A 19414-nucleotide genomic window follows, 5' to 3' on the forward strand; every position below is an offset into this window, starting at 1 on the left:
ACACACACACACACACACACACACACACACACACACACACACACACACACCTCTGCTTTGGGATCTTACTTGGTTACACTTTACTGGAGGGTATATACATAAGAGTGACATGACACTATCATGAACGTGTCATAAACAAAGCTTCTTTTAGTAAATGTCATTTGGTTATGCCATGAAAAGTTATGGTTATGGTTCATCTGTCATGTGTGTTCATGACAGTGTCATGTCACTCTTATGTAGAGACCTTCAAGTTAATAGTTACCTCTTCATTTTTAAAGTTAATTTACTGTCTGGTTCAGTCCTGTTTTCCAGCACAAGCTCTGATAATCCTGCTCTACACAGTCTAACCTTTGGAGAACTTTTAAATGACTTATGAATTATCCTCGTTGACCAACAACAACAACAACAAAAACCTTTGAATTAACATAAATGCCTCCGCTTTTAGATATATCTTACCATCAAGTTGAATTAATGCCCTGTTTGAGATTTAAAAAAGTCCAACATGTTTTAGAATTACTGTTATATAATCAAAAATGACCCCAACGCGTCACCAGATATTAAGGAAATGTCCCAGTTAGACAGCCGGCCGGGTTGCCAGATATACCTGTAAACGGGTCAATGACGTGAAGCCCATTGTTTTGTGTCTATAAGGTTTTGTGCTATAATTTCAATGTGTTTCCTTTTTTCTAAAAATCTTCACTAAAACTTCTACCCACCCAAAAAGATGATCCCCTCTGTAACTGACAGCTCCCTGGTTTGCTTCCTTGTAATAACACTGTCCTTTAACTTCAGCTCACTCTTTCCTTCTGTACCAACCTGCTCTGAGATCCGGTTCTTAACACACAGAACCCGGCGGCTTCGACCTAACCCGGCTTCAAACGGACAGCTGAAATACACAGAGACAAACGTGCTCGAGCGTTACCTTGGATGACAGTCTTCAGGATGACGTTGTCAGACGCTAACGACACCAGCGGGCATTTCTGAACCACTTTCCCCTTTGGAGAAATAAAGAAAACATTTTCCTTAGAGACGACCTGGAAAGCATTTAGGTCTCAACCGAAGCGCTGCAGAATTTCCCCTGAGGGCCCGTCGGCGGATCAAAGCCACGTCAGGAAGCTGAGCAGCGAAAATGAGCTGCGAGACAGACGGTGGATTACGTTCCTGCTTTGGTTTTTCATAAAGATAACCCCCCCCCCCCCCCCCCCCCCCTTATAAGATTGTCACCAAAAACAGGTGGTGACAATCTTATAATTGTGTCAAAATGAAAAAGACTCTCTGCTGCAAACCAACCTTGACCGTTTTGTTGGAGCAGTCGGTGCTGGTGGTGATGAGGGAGATGGGGATCCTGGTCAGGTGGGCTGGTACCTGGGCGTCTGGCCCCGCCCCCTCCGATGACACACGGACCGGCATGGCGTCACCTGAGGGACACGGAGAGAAGGTGTATTTCAAGCTAGGGCAATTAGGATTTTTGGCTCCTAACAGTCACAAAGGCAACGTAATCGAGAATTATTTTTTATTTTGGACATTACATTTGTCAATTAAACTCTTATTTTGTCTTGTGCTCTGAAGGAGAATTCAATCAACAGTTTGATGGGATTAATATTGAGGGTGATTTCAAATTTCAGTGTTGATTTTTTTCACCATTGTAAATCGAATGACTATAAATGCAACATCTGTCCAAAAGTCAATGAGTAATTGTGTTAAATAATAATCGCGATTTCAACATGGATCAAAAATAATCAGGATTATGGATTTTCTCATCAAATCGAGCAGCCCGAGTTTCTGCACCAATAAACAGGGTGAGTTTGGGTTAGAGTTCAGTCTCTGCTTTAATGCTTGGTTGGTGAAAACTACTGTCACTGATGGTTCATCTAAAAAAAAAATGTTCCAGTCAGTTTAGTCTGGTTTGGACAGAAATTAATGTCAGTGTTGTCACGCTTCAATCTGCCGTCCGTCTAATAAGAAATGTAAATGTAAATGTAAATGTGCTGTATTTATATAGCGCTTTTCCAGTCTTAACAACTGCTCAAAGCGCTTTTACATCTACAGGAAACATTCACCATTCACACACATTCATACACTGTGGCCGAGGCTGCCGTACAAGGTGCCACCTGCTCATCAGATACACACTCACACTCATTCACACTCCGATGCGCAGCACCGGGGGCAACTCGGGGTTCAGTGTCTTGCCCAAGGACACTTCGACAATGACTGCAGGGGCGGGGATTGAACCACCAACCTTTCAATTGGCAGGCAACCGCTCTACCACTGAGCCACAGCCGCCCCGCCCCCGGGAAGAAAGGACACACATCCAACCAGCGATCTCTGGTTTAAAAAGGTCTTTAGTTTTAAGTCCAGTCTGACTGTCCTCCACCACAAACGACTCATTACCAGGATAAACCCTGTGACAGGAAGCACCGGATCCATGTCGACAGCTCAGCAGGGGGGGTGGGGGGGGGGGGGGGGGGGGGGGGGGGGGGGGGGGGTTAAAGTCTGCGAGGCGTTTCAGAGAGGACCCTAGAAAAGTGTTGGCTGTGTTCCCAGCAGGTAGCACGTTGCTTCCTGTCAGAGCTTGTTAGTTTGATTTCTGGCAGATTTGACCGGAGAGTCCCTCGTGGTACGTCGTCGACTGAGGACGGCAGAGCGGGAACAGCCCGCGAGGTACAGAGAGCTGTTCACTCGGCCGTGCAGTCAGGCGCTCAGTCAGGCAGAAAACCCAGCCGGGAAGGAAAATAAAATCAAATAAACCTCTTTGATTTCGACCCGAGGGGAGGAGCCCGAGGCACGGGCGGCCTCAGAGCTGCTCTGAGGGATCTGACCTGCAGATGCTACGAGTCACTCGGTCACTACAGTCAGTCTGTCTGAACCCCAAATACAACACAAAGCTCACAGAGCTGCAGGTACACACACACAAACACACACACACACACACACTCCAACACCTGCAACTCACCTGGCAGCTCAGAATTACTTTTTTCAGTGGGTGCACACAGGAGTTATACAATTTTTTTTTTTACCTGAGGCTGACATCAAGTACCTGGTCCGTCATTTTCAGAACTTTCTCAATTTAGGCCAGTGCTTCCCAAGTTTTTAGATGAGTGAGGGCCAATTTAGGGAGCCAGCATATGATTTTCTTTGTAGATTTTTGGGGCATTTTAGGCCTTTTTTTGACAAGACAGATGAAGACATGAATGGGGAGAAAGAGGGGGATACATCTGTGGAAAAGTGGAATTTGGTGCTCACTTTCTTTCCCCCGAGGGACAACAAGTTAATCAATTTTTCCTGAAACCTCGTTTTCGGGGGCCGCAGTTTGACGCAGTAGCCAAGTAGTGTAATAAATGTAAGCTATTGAAAGTGTTAAGAGGGACTAGGTATGATTCAAATATAATGCACGCATTTCAATTTGTGTTCAGGGGGTTGCACAAAATGTTCCCGAGGACCCCGAAGGTCACACTTTGAGCAGCTAGGATTCAGATAAATGATGATTAGTGATGTTTTCTAATTTAAAAAAAAGACAAAACATTGATTCAATAAAAGATTCATTACCTTAGAGTTTAGGGAATCCAGTTATGTTGCCTATCAGAACACAACCCTAACGTGGACGGCATACCATAATATACACCTGTAGTCTCCTTAAATCCTCCAAGAGACTCCTGTGTATCCGTCTGTGTTGCGTAACATTCAAAGACATCTTTCAAATTGGAAAAAGACTAATACTACAACTATTAAACTAATCGCCAGTTATTTTGATCATTGATTAATGGGTTGTAAAAATTCTCCGGTTCCAGCTTCTTAAATGTGATTATTGTCTGGTATCTTTACTCTTCTGACATAAACCTGAATATCTTTTGAGTTATGAACAAAACAAGACATTTGAGGACGTCATCTTGGGTTTCCGCAAACATACTGATCCACATTTTACGATTTTCTGACCTTTTATAGACCAAACAACTAACAGACTAATCGAGAAAATAGCTGACGGATTAATTAACAATGTAAATAATCTTTAGTTGTGTTTCAAATGTTGCTTTACTTTGACGAAAAATACTTATGAAGCCAGTAGCTCTTCCGACGCTCCGCACCCTGCTGGTGATGTGACAATAACCCCACCTGTGTGATTACATCTACACCCCTTATCTCCACTGATCTACACCGAGCTGACCTGCAGCCTCAAGAGCTGCTTTGTTTGTCAGTTCAGCTTCAGTTAATGAACCGTACCACGGACTGAGCTGTCCCCCCCATCCCACAGAAGCTCTGTTTCAGAGACCACATGGGCTGATCCCCGCGGTGGGACAGCAGCTGATCCCTGCCAAATATCAACCGGGCCACCCTGAGCAGACGGCGGACTTCCCGCTCCTCTGAGCGTCACCGAAACGCACCGCTCAGCTGCTGCTCCGGGACATCAACTCAGAGGTTAAGTCAAGGTCATCCCAACAACATCGCTCATGGAGGAGGCTGAGAGGGACAGAGGATGGATCTCCAAACACAAGCTCAGTGCAGAGAGCATGACAACCGGGCAGGGAGGACTTTAGATGTTATACTACACATTCTCTGCCACGAGTGTTGTATTTATTGCACACATAAACCATGACAAAACAAAACAGATTACAGTACCAAATAGAGCCCGACAGGTAGAGTACAAAAATTAAAATGTGTTTATGGCTGATCCCGACACGTATATTTGGTTATAATAGTTGGTAATGGGTAATAGTTGGTATTTTTAAAGATATACTGTACGTACATACATATACACAAACACATCTATCTATCTATCTATACACACATATATCTATATACACACACACACACACACACACACACATATATATATATGTATAAATATATATACATATACACACACACACACACACACACACACACACACACACACACACGTGTGTTTTAAATCCAGAAATGCAGAAAAAGACAGGATTTCATTAGTTACATAACATTAGTTACTTGTATTTATTTATAAGTTCTCACTAAAATAACGATGATAATTTGTTTTATTGTCACAACAGAGGGACATCAAAATATATTAAAAACTTCTGATAAATAAAATGTGAAAAAAATATACAAAAAATTAAGATATGAACCTTAAAGTAAAAAAAAAAAGTTTGAATGAAAACTTTTGAAGGTAAAAAATATTTCTTTTATAATCTGTTGTAGAGTTGACGTTGTGGAGCGCCCTCTGTTGGACAAACTATGCCACACTGACGATCATAACATGGCTGACAGTCCGTTTTTATATTTTAATTATTCATTTATAAGAATCACTTGTCATAAAATGGTTCTGATGAAGGATTTTATCCAAACTTTAAAACTCACAGAAGGAAGAAGCGTTTGTGATGCAGTCGGCTCGTCAAATTAAATGAGAATCGAAGTCTTATAACTCTCACGTTGTCCTCGGTTCAAAGTGACCCGTTTTCCTAGATCAATGTTCTTTTTCACTACCCAATTGTAATTACCCAAAATAACATGATTGATTCCACACAACGCTCTTTGAGGTGACTTTGTTGGGTCATTTTGGGGCGTCTTGCTGTTAGCCAATCAGAGTCGAGCAGCTTAGCTGGTTGAATAGTAATGTAAAATGGCAAAACCGGAGCTGAGACTTCCTCCGGGCTTTCAATATAACGCTAGAATGGCTTGAAACAAGAGGTACCCAAGGCATTTTTAAACCACAAAAAATGTTACAGCGAAGAGTTGGGCAATATATCGTTCTTATATCGACATCGGGATATGAGGCTAGATATCGTCTTTGATTTTGGATATCGTCATATGGCGTAAGTGTTGTCTTTTCCTGGTTTTTTAAGTCTGCATTACAGTAAAGTGATGGCATTTTCTGATCTTACCAGACTGTTGTAAATGTTCTATTATTTGCCTTTACCCACTTCGTGATAATATCCACATTACTGATGATTATTTATCAGAAATCTCATTATGTAAATATATTACAATATCGTTGCGGTATGAAGCGAGGTATGTTGTCAAAAATATCATGATAGCTGATTTTCTCCATATCGCCCGGCCCTATTACAGAGTCCATGGTAGAACTTCAGACAATACCACAAAGTACTGTACTACATGTGGCAGGGCACCTTTAAACTACTGAGAAACTGATAATCATGAAACCAAGAAGTGATCAACCTGTAGACATCATCCCCTGAAACTTCAGCTCGCCCGTTAAAAACCCAAACATGAGTCTCCCACCTCTCGCTGAGAGACTAACTCAACTCTAAACCAGCATATTTAATTGCGGTTTTACAATCTCCAATGTTGCCGAGCACTCTCATTAATTATGGACAGAAGCAAATCTCACTCACTTCAGGGTTGCCTGCAACCTGAAGGTTTATTTTCTGTGACATAAAACCTCCAGCTGCCACAGCACTCTCACCTATTGAATAAATAAAAATAAAAAATAAGACTCACTCGGCCCAGCAGGTGATTCCAGGGGCTTTTTATCAGCTCGGGAGCAGCTTGCGAATGCAGAACGGAGGGAGTATATCGAGGTGGAGCAGCTCTGCAGCGCCTAAAGAACCCATTTATTACAAGCCATTTAAAAACCACACTTCAGCAGCACTGATTCACAGGCTCTCTGTGGATGAGGGCAGAAAAACAGACAGGCAGAAAGACCCTGGACACAGACACTCCTGTTTAAATTGTCTCAAACTGCATTACACTTCCTCCGGTAGAAGAAGTTACACTTTTTTTAAAAGCCACTTGCTTGCCCCCCCCCCCCCCCCAAATACCAGTGCTAAAACAATACATGAGCCTTGGTGCCTAACCGGTGCCTGAGCCGATGCTTAACAGTGAGAAATGACAGTTGGAGTCACTGAAGAAAGACTTGTTTATTGCAAAGGCCCTATGGTAAAAATTTGTATTTATAACGTAAAAACAATAACTTATTTCACCAGAATACGCAAAAATGCTGTTTAAAGGTCACATGGCATGAAAATGTCACTTTATGAGGGTTTTAAACATTAATATGAGTTCCCCCAGCCTACCTTTGGTCCCCCAGTGGTTAGAAATATTGATAGGTGTAAACCAAGTCCTGGGTATCCTGCTCTGCCTTTAAGAAAATGAAAGCTCAGATGGGCGGATCTGGAATCTTGCTCCTTATGAGGTCATAAGGGGCAAGGTTATCTCCCCTTTCTCAGCCTTCCCCGGCCAAAAAGTTTGGGCCACCCATGAGAGAGAGACATAAGAGAGAAGTGGTAGTTGGTCAAGGCCACACCCTCAGCCTCCACCTTAAGTTGCCGCTAATAGAGCCCGACCGATATTATCAGCAGATATTGGACGTTTCCAGATTTATTGGTATCGGCATTTTTAATGGCCAATTAAAAAAATTTTTTAAATAAAAAAGTTTCTCTTTTAAATATTCATAGCATTATATTTATCAGAACTTTAATATATTTTGATGTTCCTCTGTTTTGTTGTGACAATAAAACAAGTTATTATCATATTATTTTAGTATAGAGTATTAGAACTCATAAATAACTACAAATAACTAATGTAAAGGAAATTTGTTTGTTTTGTAACGCGTTTCTGAATTTGAAAAAATATATTATATCAGCGGATATATCGGCATATTGTAGTTTTAAATAGCCAAATATCCGTATCGCCCTTAAAAATCGGTCAGGCTCTAGCCTCTAACGTCCGTTTCGCCGGCATTTAAGTGGCACCGAAATCCGCGCTATTCAGTCCGGTACATACTGGTCAATTAGGAACCATGTTGGCAGCAGGTTCAATACACAACACTAGTGTTTCCAGCAGCTGTTTTAAAGAAAATAAACTGTGATAAACCCAACAAAATCAAAACAGACTGACACAGTAAGAGACAAGCTGGTGAAGACAATCTTCTTTTTCCCCAGGAGTTGGTGGAGACCAAACTCGAGCTAAAAAGGAGAGTGAATATTGGACAATGTCATGTCGCTGGTTGAGGTCATTGGTCGATATATTGAAATAGCACGTTGGTGGCTCATTAAGAGAGCCCTAAACATCTCACCCTGACAGTGTTAGTTCATACTGATTAGATGCATGGTAGCTTCAACAAGGCACTGCAAACTAATAAATAACCTACTTTATCTTTTCATGTTCTCGCATCTGCATCTCTTCATCATCAGAAGAGGACGAAAATAGTCAGAAGAACTGGAGGAGGTACGATACACTGTCTCTGTGCAGCGGAGATATGTTTTTATCTATGAATCCCTACAAATCAGCTGTCTTTTCTCCTCCCCCTCCCCTCCCCCTGGGTAGAAAACAAAGATCCTAAAAAGATCTGTCCATGCAGACTGGAGGCGATTCCTCTGCAGGAGGAATCAGAGTAATCCTCCCAGAGGGGCAGCGAGAGAAGAGCAGCAGCTGATAAGAAGCTGACACAGGCTCCAACATACAGACATCACTGTACTCGGAGAAAGAGATGATAGCAGTCAGCTGTTCATTAACGCTACACTATGAACAACATCTTGAATAAGGCAGCAACCAGAGCCATAATGGGTCATGTATTTGTGCCAAACCGTCCCGGTGTGGGAGTCACCGTCCTCTGCATGCAGCCCCACACAGAATTAGGGTTAGTTATCGATCAAATATTATCGATACCAGTACCGAACCACTGGTTCCTAAACAGTGTATAACAAATAGGAATTACAACGTTACACAGAACAGAACAAATCTTTTATTTTATTTTTTTTAGCTCCTACTACGGGAGCCCGGTCTCTGTGTGTAATGTAGAGATTTCTCTGCGACGTGTAGTGCTAAACAGCCAATCACAAGCATTATTAGATCTTGGTAGACGCATGCTGCATGCTTATTGGCTAACTAACACTGATGAGATTTACTCCTTAGTACAGCCAGACAGATATATTGGCATACCGATATTGTCGACCAATATTAGGCAGTTCCCAATCTATAGGTATCTACATTTATGATGGCCGATTTTTTTTAAATATACTTTTCTCTATTCTTAATTATTTTAGACTCTGGCTACCACAGAGGCGATCAACACGAGTCTATCGACATTGAAATACACGTTTTTTCCACATTCGAGCAGCCCTAACGCATGTCAAGAGTTGTAATTTGTGTTAGCAGAGGTGATCCGGTCTTTGGACGAGGAGGACCTAAACCCTAACCCAGGTGTTTTTGAGTTTCATAATGGGTTTTTCCTTTAAATTTACCTTAACTACCATTGTGACAAATCTCTAACACATGGAATCCACCAACCTACAGTAAAGTCTGTAGTGAACAGGAGTCTCATGTAAGACTAGAACTCAAGATCCAATCAGACCGATTCCTACGTGGAATTGTTATAAAATTACTTGTTTCTTGAGGATTTGGTTTCAAATCAGATCATCACGACCCAATGTTATGTGGGCATTTTTGGTTGGTTTTGGACCAGGTGCTTTGGCAGCCTCGGAGCACAGTAAGCGGCGCTGTAGTGTGGCTTTATTTTGAATAGAAAAAGCCCGTTAAAACTGCACACCACCATTAAATCAAAATTAAACGGTCCTCTTGTTAATGAACATCGGCACGTGACTCGTTTCAACTTCACCCACCAAAAGAATTGGAATCGAGACTCGAGAAGAACCAGAATCGAAAAGAATCAGAATTAATTAATTGATTAATTGATTGATTGATTGTAAGACTCACGTTTTAACACTTCAACTAGAAATACAAAGAGTCTGCTTTGTGCATGTCATCTCACAGCTGTTGCTGCTCACTTTTTTTAAAGTTCTCCTCAGCGCACAGTTTAATTTTTTTTTTTATTGATAGTGAAGGTTTCTGTGCTTGTAGAAGCAGATTTTCTTTTTTGATAAGACACTGTGAAGTTGCTGACTCCAGGCTCCACAGCAGCCGGTTTCATTGGATTAATGGAGATGGTTAGAGGTTTTAATGAGCTCCTATGGAGGTTTCACCTCGCTGAAAAATAAAAAGATTTCTACTCAAATACAAATCTCCCTTTTTGGCCGAGAACCACTTGGAGGGCGAAAGCTGTCAGATACGACGACAGAATCAGCATGTCTGTAATTACTGAATCAGACATGACAACCTAATAATAGCCTTTAAAAAAAAAGGAACAAAAGTATTTGGTATAAAACACACCTTTCAGCAATTTAAGATTAGAAAAGCATTACAAAAAGGTACTGGCATTAATTGACAGCCCATCATGGTAAGAAAGCAAAGTAACTAATTAATTGTCAAACTTCACCTGAATACATTCAGGTGAGTTCTCACTTAAGGAGGTATTCAAATACAGATGCTTAGAAAGGTTCTCTTAAATTATATGCATTATATTACATTTCTAAAAAATAGGGCTCATTCTTGCAGTTAAAGCATATAAAGCCAACCTGATAATTTAGGGTAAATGTCTTTTTTTTATTTTATTTTTTTAAAGGGGGGACTGTGGTCTATCGAAGGGATCACCACGGGACCTTATTTTGAAAGAAAAATCTAAGGTAAGGAACGGGGGGAGACAAATAATGATTTGATCCCGTTTGAATTGAACCATGAATTTAAAAGTTTAAAAGATCTTTTTTTTTCCATGTCAAGAAAATATCTGGTTATTGCAAAACTGATGGAAGTATAAGACTGTGAAAATACGCAATTATAAAGACTATTCACCTACGATGTCGGTGTGTTTTCGTACAGGGATGCAACGTTACTCCTACTACATAACCACAATGCATTGTTTAAAAACAAAAGCCTACAGAGACGGTTGAAATGGCGTCAGAGCCGATCTGTGCGGATGCTACGTAATATTCCTATATTTACAATAGAGAATGACAGAAAAAGGATTTTTATATGCACACAGTGAGGGGGAAAAGTATCTGACCCCTGCTGATTTTGTATGTCTGTCCAATGAAATAGAAATGATCCGTCTGTAATTTTAATGGTAGATTTATTTGAACAGTGAGACAGAATAACAACAAGAAAATTAAGAAAAAATGTCCAAAAAGTTATAAAGTGATTTGCATTTTAATGAGAGAAATAAGTATTTGACCCCAGGTGTCACACTCCCAGGTGTCTTTTATACAGTTAACGAGCCGAGATTAGGAGCAGTGTTCCTAATCTTATCTTGTTACCTGTACAAAAGACACCTGTCTACAGATGCAATCAACCAATCATATTCCAAACTCTGCACCATGGCCAAGACGAAAGAGCTCTCCAAGGAAGTCAGGGACGAGACTGCAGACCTACACAAGTCTGGAATGGGCTACAAGACCACCGCCAGGCAGCTTGGTGAGAAGGTGACAACAGTTGGTGCCACTTTACACAAATGTAGAACTGTGAGTCTCCCTCGGCCTGGGTCTTCGTGCAAGATCTCACCTCGTGGAGCTGCAATGACCATGAGGACAGTGAGGAATCAGCCCAGAACCACACGGGAGGATCTTGTAAATTAATCTAAAGGCAGCTGGGACCACAGTCACTGAGAAATCAAATGGTAACACATTACGCCGGGAAGGACTGAAATCCTGCAGCACCCGCAGGGTCCTCCTGCTCAAGAAAGCACCCATACAGGCCCGTCTGAAGTTAGCCAATGAACATCTGAATGATTCAGAGGACTACGGGGTGAAAGTTTTGGTGGTCTTTGGCATCAACTCAACTCGCCGTGTTTGGAGAGGCAGGAATGGCTGCCTATGACCCCAAGAATATCATCCCCAATGTCAGTCATGGGAGGTGGAAACATTATGCTTTGGGGGACAGGACAACTTCACATCATCAGAGGGACGATGGACGGGGCCAAATTTAACAGGTACAGATAATTAATAGAATATTTATTTATCAAAATCAGCTGTCATAATGAATGGCGTAACCGATAGATCGGGAAAAGCCTAATATCGGCCGGGCTCTAATTTACACATGTTCATAATAATATGTATATATGTTCATATCTGTAGTGACTTGTAACAAAACATGTAGATAAGCCAGCGGGCGAACAGGTAGGCCAACTTGTTTCAGATTTAATGATAATATTTGTATGTTATTTCAAATTATCTACTTACTGAGGGCCAACCGCGAGCTAAAACTGATCTCTTTCATCAGTGTAAGCTGCCATGTTTTGTTCTACAATGCCTCCGTGTCAGAAATTTAATAATACACCCGACCGAAGAAGATGCAAAATAATCCATCTTGCCATCCCTCAGCCAATCAGCACGGAGCGAGGCGGAGGGGGATGATAAACACGTCAGGAATGACAGCCATGATGAGACGCTGCCTCTCCGACAAACAGCCACAGGGCGTCAAAATCACAAAAACTGCACAGCCAACGCCAGAGCGCTTGCCAGAGACACAAACCCTATTTTCTCCACATTTCCATAATCTTTGTCTTTCTTCTTTTGTGGGGATGAGAGAGAGAGCGAGAGAGAGACTTAGAGGCAGAAAGAAAACCAACTCCCAGAATAGATGTGGAGAGAGGATCAGTGTGTTTCTGCATGAAGAATCGGTCGCTGATTAACATGCTGTTGCTCTTCTTCTACAAACTGGGCCCTGAGCCCTCATCACAACACTTACACCACTACACACACACACACACTATTTATATACTAGTTCATGTCAGGCAGGACACTTAGAGTTAAGTGTTCCTGTCAAATAACGAAACTGTTCCTCAATTTCTCAACTCCTGGTATTGTACATCTTGTAATCAGTGGTAATAAACTAGAAAAGCATGTACTAGTCCGAGCATAATTACATTTTTGTATTTCTATATAAATACATACTATATAATAACAAGGGGAATTTCCACATTGTGGGATGAGTGAAGTATTCTCCAATCTAAAATATATACTAGAGCTGTCAATCTTCCTCTACAACACTATTGGAATACATTTGATTTTTTATTTTTTTATTCCAATAATATTCAAATATGTAAAGACAGATATGACATAATTTTGCCAACAGCACATGTACAACAGGCTTACTGCTCACAACAGAATGGGGTATCTTAGTTATTTCTTATAAATTGTCTCAGTATGTAGCCTCCATATCTAAGAAATACTATTAAAAATACATAGAGTGAGTTTTGTGTAGGACCAACTTCCTTTTTCAGAATGAAAGCATTCTTTTGGAAAATACACCCACTGAACGGCCATTGCATGGCACTAAACAAATGATTTGGAGCTGCTGCCACAGACTTGAACTAAAGTTAAGGTAATACTTTACATTAAGGGTACATGAATTATGCATTCATGAATTAAATCATGATTTGTGCATTACTTCATTTCTTATGAATCATCAGGAAATTGATTCACAACCTCATGCATGAACTCATCAGCTAAAGCATCAAGTAAGGTAAGTACATCATTACACACAAGTTGTGTTCAAATCAGAATTTGTGCGGTGATGACCACACAGTTTTGCAGAAAAACAATTATGATCATGCATAATAAATCATAATGATGGGCCCACATGCCTAATGCTTTAGTTGTGCTGTCAATAAGGACCGACTACAAACACGTCAACTCCTGATGATTCATTCATGATTCATGGGATGCTAAGGAATGCAGTAACACATAAATCATTAATTACATAATGCATAATAATCAAACATTCTCAGGACTCGTTAGTCAAAATCGGGACTGTCAATCGGTCAAATTAAGCTGAATTCATCCTTTAGTTACTTAGTTGTTTTTGTGAACTAAAAAAAAGAGTGCAGCTCTATTATCGGCAAATACAAGCATCGGATCAGGACTCGGTATCGACAGATACGTGAAAATATAAACAATATGTGAAAAAATGGATCATGGAGAAAAAAGCTGTTAGGGACGTCCCGCAGCTGTGTAAATAAATGTGTCAGCCACTGATGTCTTACAGCTAGATTGTGAAATCATTCATATGAAAAAACAATTTGGAAGACCCACTTTTAGATTTCCATTTCAATAAAAAAATAAAAATAAAAAGAATAAACCCTTCAGTCCCATTTTTAACCCATCAGTGTTACTTACAGGTACCAAAAAACCATCAAAATGGAAATTACAGTGGTCACACCCGCCGTAATACGCATAAAAACAATACAATAAATACACTATACACTATTAAACATAAATTTTATAAATCCTGGCCTTCTCAGTTACCCCAGCATCCCCCCCCCCCCACCACACCACACAGTAACTCCAAACACTACATATGACTGACATATAAAAACATTCTCACTGCGTCCATATTCACCTTAAAGGACTGCAACTTCCTCATACAGTAGACCCCGTGGACTTCATTTTTATACCAATGAGTCTGACGATGTTAGCCTGTCATTAAAAACAACGCCCAAATACTTGTATGTGTTCACTCGATTTCTACACTTTTTGATTTCCACTGCCTCAGCTGGGATCTTATTTCTCCTGTAATAACGACTAATTCTTTAGTTTTCTTCACGTTGAGTTCCAGGAAATGCATATTGCAATTATCAACAAACGCTTGTATGTCATTTCTATGGTATGTACATTACTGTAAAATGCCAGCCACCCCCTGCACACCGTCATCAGCACCCAAAGGAGCCTGTTCAGGGGAAGGCTGCTCCTTCCCAAGTATCAAACTAACGGACTCAAGGACTCCTTTGTCCCTCATGCCATCGGACTCTACAACTCCTCAGTCGGGGGGAGGAGGAAATAGGGCAGAGAGGACAAAACATACAATACAATACATACATGCACACACCTGGACATACATTCATACCTGGTCACTTGATCACTTTAACACTGGACACTTTGATAATTTATGGTCTTTTTTGGCTTTATTTGATGGATGTTATTATTACTGTTATTGTGTTGTCTTTATACTCCATCCATCCATCTTCATCCGCTTATCCGGTATCGGGTATCGGGGGCAGCAGCTCCAGCAGGGGGCCCCAAACTTCCCTTTCCCGAGCCACATCAACCAGCTCCGACTGGGGGATCCCGAGGCGTTCCCAGGCCAGGTTGGAGATATAATCTCTCCACCTAGTCCTGGGTCTTCCCCGAGACCTCCTCCCAGCTGGACGTGCCTGGACCACCTCCCTAGGGAGGCGCCCATACTGAAATATTCATACTGTCTTTATACTGTCTTTATCTATTTTGTATTTTTATTTTTTTCTTGCTAAAACTGCTGCTGGAATTTTCAATTTCCTCACGGGAGTCATCCCAAAAAGGATCAATAAAGAGAAGTCTAAGTCTATGGTCATCATTTTCGATTAACCCAATGAGCGCGGTGTCGTCAGCAGATCTAACAACCTGACAGCTCGCCTGCTGTGGACTCTCTGCCGTGTAAATTGTAAAACAAATCCATTAACATGTAATCATATTTCAGCCAGTTTGTTACAGTTTTATGCCGGTCTGGCACAGAACAGGTCTGGTATCCTCCTGCAGGACAGATCCAGTCTGTTCTCTCTCAGCCTCTGCAGCAGGTAAACCTTTCATGTGCAAAGGGTGATAAAAGTGGCAGGTGGTCTCTGTACTGCAGCAGCCAGTGGGGCAAAGAGGAGGAATAACCACGATGCCACGGCCAGATGAAAGTCCCGTCCAGCAGGAGGTCGCCGGGGTCGCGCATTGAGTGGTCTATCCCACTGCGAGTGGCCGCCGATTCAAAAGCAGGACGGAGAGCCAGACTTTTAACTCTCACAGCTCAGAACTCACAAAGATTTGATGCAGAGAATCCAGAAGACAGTACGTCACACCATTGGGTCTCCATCTCAGCCCTCCGTCAGTCCGGCCGGCCGGCCTAAAACTGCAGCTTTCTCTGCAGTTGTTAAGAATACCCAATAAAGTTAATTCCTCTTATAACGCCCACTTGGCGTTGTAGTGTGTACGAGGTGATATACGGGGTCCAGTAAGGGTCATGAACTGTGATGCAGTACTGCAAAGAACACAGACTTTAGTATTTGCCTCCAACTTTTACTGTGATCACAAGTCTTCCCTGGAGTGAGGCCTCCTTTTGTTTTGTTTTTTAGGCAATTATATTAGTAAGTGCCAAGTCGTGTATATCAAAGTAACATTTAACAACTCACAGACTCGAGGTAAGTCGAATATGACACGAACAAGGCATACACACCCACTTATTAACTCCAAATACAGTATGAAAATAGCTCTACAGGAAAGCCTCTTAATGACATTTCGTGCAGCGGTGACTACCTGCAGCTTCTCTCCTTTTAGAAAGTAAATTAGCTTGTGATGCAATTTCTTTCCTCCAAAATAAACATTGTAAACAGCTAAATCCAATTTCCGAGTCGTTGGGCTCCACACTGTCATCCCTCCATCTGATTAACCATGCAACAGCTCAATAAAATGTCAGCAGTAAAACCGGGCTGAGCTGTTTCCTAACACAATCACAACCTCATTTCAACAACGGACGTGGAAGAAATAAGAGGAAAATAGGCTTTTTAAAGTGGCCCGTAATGACTGCTGCGTCGAGAGGTGATTGAGCGATGTCTTCTCTTCTTCTATTGCTGCTGCTCAAAGACTTCTTTAACATTTTAAGACTTTAGATTCACAAAAACTGTCAACCAAAAGAGAATTATAGTGATTTAAATTTTAAAAACCTCAATTCCTACATAACAAGCAACCACAAATAGACAGACCAAGGAATAAAAGGTCACAGATACAACATCATATACCTCTAAAACGTTGAATCATTGCATAAGAACAAATGTCAAGTAGAGTTAGCGTTAAGTAACACCTGAACCCCAAAAATGTACAGTAACAGCATTGCACAGTCTAATGTATGTCTGCTACTACCTCTGTGACACGAATATATGTAACATAAACTGGAGTTACAGTAGTAGTTACTGTTCATTAAATACACAACAAGTCCACCTGTTACCGTGTTATTCACTCTGAAAGGGTTAAGTAATAAAAGAACGAAGCTAGCTAATGCTAACATGAAGAGTGACCACATACAAATATGTCGATATATTTGTGTATCACGTTACCGTTACTGTAGTTACAGCAAGTTAGCTAGCTAGTTAGCCTGCTAGCCAACTTTAGCAAACACTTCCACGGACGGGTAGCTTCCTATTTAGCACCTAATTGTCTTACAGTGGCACACATGACAAGTATACACCGATTTCATACAGTTATCGCTAAGCTAATAATTAAAGAAAACGGTAGAGAGGCGGGACATCATGGCGTTTTATCGAACGTCAATTGAACTCCATTTCAAAATCCTTCGTTTTAAAGTTGTATTGATACTCTGCAAACATACACATACATTAGAAGATAATGCACGATATTTCATCAATGAATAAACGCTTCTGGTGAATTCGGCTTGCGTTAAACACATAATGATGCACGTTATTTAATAATATTTCAACTTTTAATCGGACCTCAGTGGAAAATAGCATGATATTGAGGGCTGAGAGAAGTAACAAAACAAACCAACGTTAAGTTATTTAGGGACGAATGCGGAAATGATGTTAGCCGTATTTTAAAGGAGAATTTACAGATCTCTAAAATATAGAAAGCCATACTCTACGTGCTGCATGCGTGTATCAATTAGTAATGCAACCCGAAACATAAGGATTGACAGATTGGGTCTGGCGAAACATTGATTTACCCCAAAACAACGGACATACAGTTAATAAATGGCCCATCGTTTTCAAATGCTAATCTTCCAGAGTTTGTGCAAGGAAACACCACATTACATGCTAGAAACAAGAGAGTAAAACTTACGGTTGCAGCTGTTTCCCTCGCTTTGTTTCGAATTGACAGGCTGCTGTAACGCGCATGCGTGAAGGGGACCCCAGGAAAGCACATACTACCGTATTTATGTCAACAAGATAAAAACCGACTGTGTTGAAAGTAATGGGGAACAGATGTTAAAATCAGAAAACAATTATAAATAGATTAAATATAGCCAGAGAAAATAAAAACAGAATGAATCAAAATGCAAATAATACAAATTTAAAATTGTAAAAATAATAATTGACATTAAATGTTCAAAAGATTTTTTTCTGGGTCAAAATTTAAGATGAAACCTTTTAGCAAGGTTAATGTCGTGTTTTTCGACCCTTTTGTGGCTTTTTCCCAATGATTTTGTCACTTTTTCAACATTTGTTGATCTTTACTGAGCCTTTTGACATTTCCGTGGGTTTTTCCCCCAAAATTTTAAAGTATTATTTTGCTTACAAGTGTCGCTTTTTTCACATTTTGTGAATCAAAATGTACAAAAACACACAAATTCAATAAAAGTAGTGAACTGATTATTTATAAAACTCGTGAGGAGCGTTGTTGGGAACCAAACACGTTACTTTTTGGGAAAATGAGTTTGTAAGAGACCCAAATTTCTCATATGCAAATTGTGTTGTGTATATATGCATAGCGTTTATGTATTTGGTTGTGTTGTGTATATATGCATAGCGTTTATGTATTTGGTTGTGTTGTGTATACAGTATATGCATAGCGTTTATGTATTTGGTTGTGTTGTGTGTATATGCATAGCGTTTATGTATTTGGTTGTGTTGTGTGTATATGCATAGCGTTTATGTATTTGGTTGTGTTGTGTGGGATCAAGATTAACCAAAAAATTGGCTGGAATTCTCCTTTAAGTACAATTTTAAGGTACATGTACTTTCCTTGAGAGTCCACTAAATTAATGACAGCTTTGGTCTCTAGTTACATTAAAATTAAGATGTAGTTTACACGATCTTTTCTTATAAATTAAACTAGACAACAATACAACAACCTACAAGTCCAGTTTCTAAAACGGGAGGGATTGATTGATCATTGCATTGAGCACTATTTAAAGAAAACCTTGTAGAGTCTTACCAAAAGTTGGAGTAAAAATCTAAATTGTGTCCAGCGGAACAAGAGGACAAAATCAGAAGGTCGTCAAAATCATTAGGAATCATGCTCTGTTGAGCATGAATGTCCGGTGTGGATTTCACACCAATCTGCTGAGTAATAATTGAGAAACATCTCTGGATACGTTGGGATCAATCACCCTCATTATGCAGGGGGGGGGGGGGTAAAACTGTAACAACAACTTCCCTCTCATCAAACCGCCGCTCCAGTGTCATATCCATGTTACATTACAGATGGAAACCTCCTTATCTTTTTACAACCACATTACTGGCTGTTTAATTAAATTGAAGAATGCCAAACACTGGCGGAGCCCGTGATGGAGGGTCTAATTCTGCTGCTGTATTAGCAGGAGACTCATCACTCAGCGCTAATGAGTTCCTTCAGCAGAGACACATCACAGGAGCAGGCCCGAGGTTCTCTTCCCGCTTTATGTTGCTAATCAACCGTCTGGCTCCGTGATGAATATCGCCAATAAAATACATACATGGAGCCGTCTTCCAGATGGAATACAACCACTTCCATATTGGTCTGTTTGGCTCTGTTGTTGCCTGGGGAAGGAAGGAAGGAAGGAGGAAGAGGAGGGGTCGTTTGCTGGTACTGATAAATTATGCACTCTCTAAGAAATATCTGTGTACATGGGCCTAGGTTTTGGG

General features: G+C 40.8%; 1 protein-coding gene across 1 annotated transcript in view; it reads right to left on the reverse strand.

Moving 5' to 3' along the window:
• pot1 (protection of telomeres 1 homolog) overlaps positions 1–17703 on the reverse strand; it is a 68579-nt gene extending 50876 nt beyond the window's left edge. The window contains exons 1-3 of the mRNA XM_034880229.1: positions 17631–17703; positions 1291–1418; positions 923–995 (exon numbers count right to left, since the gene is read on the reverse strand). Coding sequence (XP_034736120.1) covers positions 923–995; positions 1291–1410 — 193 coding nt within the window. The 5' untranslated portion in view covers positions 1411–1418; positions 17631–17703. The remainder of the gene's footprint in view (positions 1–922; positions 996–1290; positions 1419–17630) is intronic.
• Positions 17704–19414: the final 1711 nt, after the last annotated feature.

The sequence above is a fragment of the Etheostoma cragini genome, chromosome 8 (genome assembly GCF_013103735.1).
Source record: "Etheostoma cragini isolate CJK2018 chromosome 8, CSU_Ecrag_1.0, whole genome shotgun sequence".
NCBI classification, from domain to species: Eukaryota; Metazoa; Chordata; class Actinopteri; order Perciformes; family Percidae; genus Etheostoma; species Etheostoma cragini.